At 45.2% G+C, this 7,255-nt stretch overlaps 1 protein-coding gene across 1 annotated transcript in view; it reads right to left on the minus strand.

Annotated features, from left to right (window-relative positions):
* LOC103194880 (docking protein 5) overlaps positions 1-7,255 on the minus strand; it is a 263,138-nt gene that overhangs the window by 12,488 nt on the left and 243,395 nt on the right. Inside the window, 1 exon segment of the mRNA XM_007938300.1 lies at positions 2,546-2,666. Coding sequence (XP_007936491.1) covers positions 2,546-2,666 — 121 coding nt within the window.

Genomic DNA, 7,255 nt, shown 5'->3' on the forward strand with positions numbered 1-7,255 from the left:
TGTGTGTGTGTGTGTGTGTGTGATGCTATTACTCAAATACTGTGAAATCCTTTAAAGATGATGGGATAAAAGGTACTTGAGATGCCCAGGTCCAACCTAGCAATCTCTCTCCACCACGAGCAACAACGCCTGGAAGATGGGCTTGTTTATCAATGCCAGCATCCTCTCAGCCACTCAAGCAGTCACTCCAGATGCATTTTTTGAGCATCTACTAGGGTGTCAAGACCTCCACTAGTGAACACAGAGTAGACTCATAAAGAGAAGACAGTAAGTACTGTAAGTTACCTCTTTCCATAGTTCATTCTTCTTCTTTTTTTTTTCCTTAAAATTTTTATTGTGATTTGGGTGAAATTTTACAGAGCATATTTGTTTTCCATTCAACAGTTCATTTACATTTGGTTTAGTGACACTGATTGCAATCTCCACAATGTAACAGCTCTTGTCCCAGCTCCTCCTTGTGGTTACCTTTTCCCTGTGCCCTTCTTGCCTATGCATTCCTGCCTCCCAAGCTTTCTCCCTGCCCTTCTGATGCCCCATGGTTGACTGTTCTAAGGAGTTCATCTCCCTGCTATAATTGTCCAGCTCATAGGCCTGTCTATTATTTGACTGAGAGTCAAGCCACAGAAGTGATTTCAACTCCAGGCCCATATTCTCAGGGGGTTTCACCACTTTCTATCAGACCAGCAATGCTGGTCTCCATGGTTCATTCTTCCAACAAATGTTTATGGAAGAGCTGCCCTGTGCAAGGCACTGGGGATAAAAAGATGAGGACAGAAAAGACACAGACCTCCTGGACATTACTGTGTGGTGAAGGAGCTGATCATGAGCCAATCAGCCATACAAGTAAGTATGAAATGAAGACTGTGAGAAGGGCTATCAGGAAAGAGTCACCAGCCTCATCTTGTGAGGGGACATTAGTGAAAGCTTTCACACAGTTTGAAGTCTGGAAAGACTCTCCCTTAAGTGGTTAAATGCTCCACTGCTAGCTAAGAGTTTGGTAGTTAGAACCCACCAAGAAACCCCTTGGAAGACAGCCTGGCTTCCTGCTTCTGAAAGGCCTATGAAACAGTTCTACTCTGCACACATGTCATTGGCATGGCGGGCTTCCTTTGGGAGGAGCCACACTGCAGGGGAGACCTGAGGATGGGAAGGAGTTCACCGCAGGATAGGGGCGTTCAGCATCCCGGGGAGAACAAAAGTGCACAGAAATGTCTCTGGCCAGAAATTATCCTAGGGAAGGGCTGAATGAAGGCTAGTGTGACAGGGGCATTTATGACTGAGGTCAAGAGAAGGTCAGTGTCGTCTATGGGCATTGGTCTGTTCATTCATTCTTGTATGCATTTATTCAGCCATTTTCTGCTTATAAACTAGGTGTCAGGGACAGTACTAGGACTTAGTGATACAACCCAACAATGGACAAGATCTGCCTTTGCCCACTAGGGTCTTGTGTGCATGCTCTTCAAAGTCCTGTGATCTTTTACCTTATCAGTGAGAAGTTCTTCACCAAGCTACCCCATATGTGCTATTCATTTATGAATCACATATGCGTAAGTTACACATGGCACATGAAAAAGCATTAAAACATCCATTTCAAAGGATAAGATAAAAACAATGTTGCAATGGAAGGACTAACTGTTCTTGCTGTTCTCCCAATAGTCCATCCCATACCTGGCTTCAGGGACCCCCTTTCTAGAAGAGGGGCTTATACGTCTAGGTAACCGTCACAACAGAATCAGAACCTGGGGCTCCCTGCCTTCATCCAGGCCCCTTCCCACTAATCTTGTATGGGCATCAGACCAACCTAGGGCACCTGACCCACATTCAGGAGGTCTGTGGAGGGGCCCGAACACATGTGTTGCTAGCACTTTCCTGGGTAATACTGACTCCATTAGTACACAGACCACGCTTTGAGAATCCCTGCACTAGACTTTGTCTCAGAGGGTGGACCCCAGACCTCTTGCCCAGACTGGTGTTGGGTTTGTAAAGAGTGCTGACATCTAAGCAACATACTATGCCATAAGGCCACCACCTGTCTGTCAATTTGTCATACTGTGGTGGCTTTCATGTAGCTACGAAAGCTAAATAACCCGTATTCAAATACCAGCAGGATCTCCCATCATGGGCAAGTTTTAGCAAAGCTCTGACTAAGACAAACAAGGAAGAAAGACCTAAGAATCTACTTTTGGAAATTAGGAAAACCTATGGGTCACAACAAAACATTGTCCAGTATAGTGTGAGGATGAGCCCCTAGGTCAGAAGGTTCTACATAGTAGTTGCAACAAAGGATTCAAACGTACCAACAAGATGGCCCAGTACCAGGCAACATTTCCATTCTGTTTTCATGGATTCGCCAAGCGTCAGAGCAGACTTGAAGGCAACTAACAACAACCTAGCTTACAAACTCTGGAGGCCCCATGAGTCTGTGTCACAGACAAGGCTTCCCAGGTCATTGAGATAGCTGCAAATATTTGAGAACCAGGGCTCTCGAAGAACACTGCCGCTGTGGTTGGGCAGTGACGGGGTCCCGGCCCCCCTCCCGGCTTACCTTGCAGGCGGTAGAGCTGGCCTGTGCTGTGCTGCCTGGTAATGTGGCGCCAGTAGGCGCTGCGGGGCAGGGGCACCATGGTGCTGAGCGAGGCAGCCCGCTCACTCATCTTCACCTGGAGCTGTGGGCAAAAGAAGGCAATGGCATCAGCAGTGTTGGGGCTGAAGGAGAGAAACGAGAGCAGGCATTCCTAGAACCTGGGGCCCGCCGATCAGCAACTCAGCACTGATGGTGCGAGGGACAGCGCCTATTTCTGCTTACTTGATAGCACAAGTTCTTCAACCTGCGGGCAGGAGGTCTGAGATTTCCTTTGGGGAACCTCCTGCCAATCACACTCAATCCCTGCAGCCTGGTGGTGCAGGTCCCACCAATGCCTCGAGGGTGGGCAGGGGACCCAAGCTAAACCAATCATTTCATCTTCTTTGAGGACAGTGCAGGGGTCAACAGTTGACCCAAGCCAGGTCAAGACACAATTAGGGGACATTCATGAGAATTTGGGGAAGACAATAAGGAGAAGTAAAATAGGGATTTTTGTCGACCTTGTTCTTTGTTCTTCGCCCCTTGGGGCTTTTAGCACTCCTTCATACCTAGCAGGCACACAGTAAATACAGGTTGAAATGATTGAAAGAACTTCCTTGTGCAGTTGTTGAGAGGACAGGGATCTTGGAACAACGAAGGGAGAACTTCCAGTGAAGGGAGATGCTACAGACGGAAAGAGCTGAGGGGACAGTGCGATGCTTGACAGGCTCTTCTGAGACCTGGAGCCCAGCCGCAATCCACACAGGAGCAGCAGAATTTTCAATTATATGGGCCGCTGACTCCTTTCCTGTGCAAGCTCATCTGAGTCTGGGTTTTATGCCACCAGCATAACAACAAAACAAAGCAAAATGAGAACCAGAAACGCTGCTCACGCAAGGGCCTTTCAGAGGGTGCTCTTTATTGCAGAGCCTGCAGGAGGGAGGAAAGAGGACGATGAGGCTGTTGGCCACAGGCAGCGAACCATCTCCCTAAAGGGACAGGCTAAATCCCCCAGACCCTTGGAGAAAGTCGAAGCTCTAGCAAACCATGACAGGGAACTGACCATAGGAGGGTTGTTTCATAGTGAAACCATCCTCATCAGACGGGTACAATAAAGGGAGAGGCAAATTGGACAACTCACGGAGGAAGGGTGGAAGGGGAATTTGAGGAGGCACCCAAGTGCCTGTCTTAGTCCAGTCACTATGTAATCTTACTCTGCCACAAGGCAAGGAGAAACTAAATGCATTGCCTGAGTTGCTGGAGTTCCTGGAATACCAAATAACCCATCCCAGTCTTATAAAAATGTGTTCACAAATACACAAAGATTTGTGCAAAGATATTCAGTGGTATATAATTTGCAATTCTAGAAAGCTGGAGGCAACTCAAAATCCATTACACAGGCTGGTTAACTACACGTAGGTATACTGGAATACCGGGCAACTGTTAGCAAGGGGAAGATTCACACGCTGGAAAGGAACCATCGCATAGTGTCTCATTAAGGAAAAACAGCGATGGCAGACCGCTACATCTAGTAGAACGCAATTTTAATTTCTCAGGGAAACATGGGGCATTACGCACCTACCCATTTGGGCTGTGTGAAGGTTCAGTGAGCTGACATCTGCAAAACACTTAGTTCTTGCTTGCCATAAAACAGGCACTCAAAGAAGTGGATATTATTATTATTATACATGGCAGTGCCCATTTAAAGTTAAAAAAAAAAGACTCCCACTGTATACATCTAGACATGATAGTAGTAGACATATTTATCTGCCCATTCACACAAAAAAGGCAAAATCTTTCCTGGAGACCCAACTCTTTTTATGCGACGATACTCAACTTAGGAAAAAAAAAATTATAACCATTTACTCAAAAGATAATGTAATTTATATGTGCTGTGTTTACATTTTTTGGATTAAATTGCCTGCCCCTCAGCTAACAGATCTGTGAAAGAAAGCCCCGGTGATCTGCCCCGGTAAAGATTACAGCCTAGAAAACCCCACAGGGCAGTTCTATTCTATAACACACGGGGTCGCCAGGAGTTGGGGACTGACTTGACCACAGCTAACAATATCCTAATAGTACAATTGCTAAAACAGTCATGCCCCAAATGTGTCCTTAAGTGGAATATCACAGCACTAGGTTCCAGGGGGACATTGCTTCCTGAAAGTATTCTTACAGTCTAAAGGGTAGAAAGCTGAGAAGAAAGCTAGCAGAAAAGTTCGGTGGTTATCTTTGTACACAAGAAAGTCTCAAAGTTCAAGAGTTTTAAAAAAAAAAAAATCTGTTTACCAGTGACATTCAACCTCATTTACTTAGAATGCAAGAAAATAAATAAAGAAAAACATGTAAATTTGCAAGGTACTGATTATTTGACTTTTTCAATGTAAGAAAAACATTTGGAGAATAGCAGTTGCTTCGAATAATTCACAACGTTACTGCAAATATGTTTAGGCAGCTCAGCATGATTTGAACGTATTTTTAGAAAGCTTATTTAGGAACGAGAATGAAGTGACACCAATGTTAAGGCTTCGCAGAGAAGACCACAGAGGCTGGCTTTGCATTTCTTGTTCAACCTTTTGAAAGAACGTCTGACTTCATAAAGGAGCATTTTAATTGTCTTGGAGAAAGATGATAAGAAAAGCCTTCTTATTTAACAAGGCAAAACTGTTAGCATTCTGTTAGGGTGCCAGGCCTTAGGGCGTCACTGGGTAAGTATCTAGCAGGACAATTCCTAGCTTTGTTCTTTTCTCTTGCTGCAACCCCTTGTCCATGATAGCAAACCACCAGTGAGGTGGGAAGGGACCAGGTGCTCACAGATACCAGTAGTTTAAATATAAATTAGTGTCATGCGTTTGGAGGTATCAAATTATAACCTAGAGTATCTGAAGAAAAGGATTGCATTCTTCCTCCTGTTTTTAAACATTCTGTATTTTTCCATACTTTGATTTTTCTTTTTACAATAAACATATATCATAGTTCGTTCACAATAAGAGACAAAAATTACCCACTATCATAAAATTTTAAAGTATGAGGAGTTTTGCAATGACAGGATATAGACATTCCTGAAAAACCTCCCAGTTTGTAAGATAGTTGGACAAATCTGGCTATGGGAAGGCCATTCAAAATATAGGCAAATATGTAATCATAGCCTTAACAAAATCAACTAATGTGACTTTGGGGGACAGACTGGACAGCCCAGTAGCTCTTGAGTTAATCTAGACTCTACGCAACCCCATGTGTGTCAGAGTAAAACTGAGCCCCATGGCTGATTTGTCAAAAGATCAGCAGGCCTTCCTTCCAAGTGCCTCAGGGTGGGCTTGCATCTCCAATCTTTTGCTTAATAGTCAAGCATATTAACCATTTGCAAAACCAGGGGCTCAGAAAACAAGGTATCAAAAAAAAAAACAAAAAAAAACCCTCCTGCCATTGAGTCGATTCCGATGCATAGTGACCCTTCCTTGGGTTTCCAAGGCAGTATCACTATGGAAATAGATTGCCTAGTTTTGCTTCCGTGAAGTGGCTGGTGGCTTTGAACTGCCAGCCTTCTAGTTAGCAGTCACATGCCTTAGGCACTGTGCTACCAGAGCTCCAAACAAAAAAACCGACATTTTTTTGTTCTCTGTATTTGGTTAAGCTCCTGTTCAGTTCATTGCAAATTACTCTTTAAAACTGCAGCCCCCTACAGTGAGGAGGGGCAGTCTTCACATGTGTTTATGCACATTCTTCAGTTGGAGCCTTCCAGGGATTCCAAATTCACAAGCACCTTATGAGAAATACGAAGTGCATTCACCCAGTTAGCCAACAAATACTTGTTGATTTTGTTGATCTGGAAGCATAGTCTCTAACCTCAAGAAGCTGTTGGTCTAGAGAGACAATTAAGCAGAGAGTCAATTGCGAGTCATATTATACGGCTAAGACAGAGGGCAGTCGGGTGTCCTAGGAGGACTGGAAAGGGGCATGGAAATCAGACGAGCAGGGAGTGAGGAGGGGAATGAGACAGTCAGGGAAGGCTCCCTGGAAGAGCTGCCACCCACACATGCCTGCTGTCAGTAATCTGCCCGCTGTCCACTGAGATTCCGGTGTTTCTTCATTCCTAGTGGAGCTCGCCCATGATCCCCAGTCTCTGCAGTCCACAGGAGGCTGCAGGGTGTTTGAGCTCGGGCTCTTCAGATGCCTGGATGTCTGCTGCCGGGTAGTCATCCCAGTGCCAACGAGATGACTGTGAGCCATGCAGGAGGGTGACCTTAAATGTGGTCAGCTGAAGGGAGCTTCATGGAAGAACGGAGTCTCTAAAAATCATAGAGTTCTCCAACTAGAACTTGTGGTTGGTGGTGCCACCTAGCTGATTCCCACTAGGAGCTAGGCCACGTGACGGAGTGGAACTGCCTCCGAGGGTTTTCTGGGCTGTAAACTTTACAGAAGCAGACTGCCAGATCTCTCTTCCATGGGGTGTGGATGGGTTCAAACCAACAACTTTACGGCTAGCAGCCGAATACTTAACCAAGAACTAGAAGAGAAATTTAGTTATTTGTTTTATCCTCAGCTCCTAGAACAGGGACAGGTAAAAAGTAGACCCTCAATAATTACCTGTTGAACAGAAGAATGAATCCGCCCAATGGTACTATGGAGTGGGCTCCACCAGCCTAGGAGAGCTAGTTGGTATGTTTTCAGGAATTTTATGAGATGGCTGGT

Source organism: Orycteropus afer, unplaced genomic scaffold, assembly GCF_000298275.1.
Source record: "Orycteropus afer afer isolate SDZICR_OR568_19922 unplaced genomic scaffold, OryAfe1.0 scaffold00049, whole genome shotgun sequence".
Taxonomy (NCBI): Eukaryota; Metazoa; Chordata; class Mammalia; order Tubulidentata; family Orycteropodidae; genus Orycteropus; species Orycteropus afer.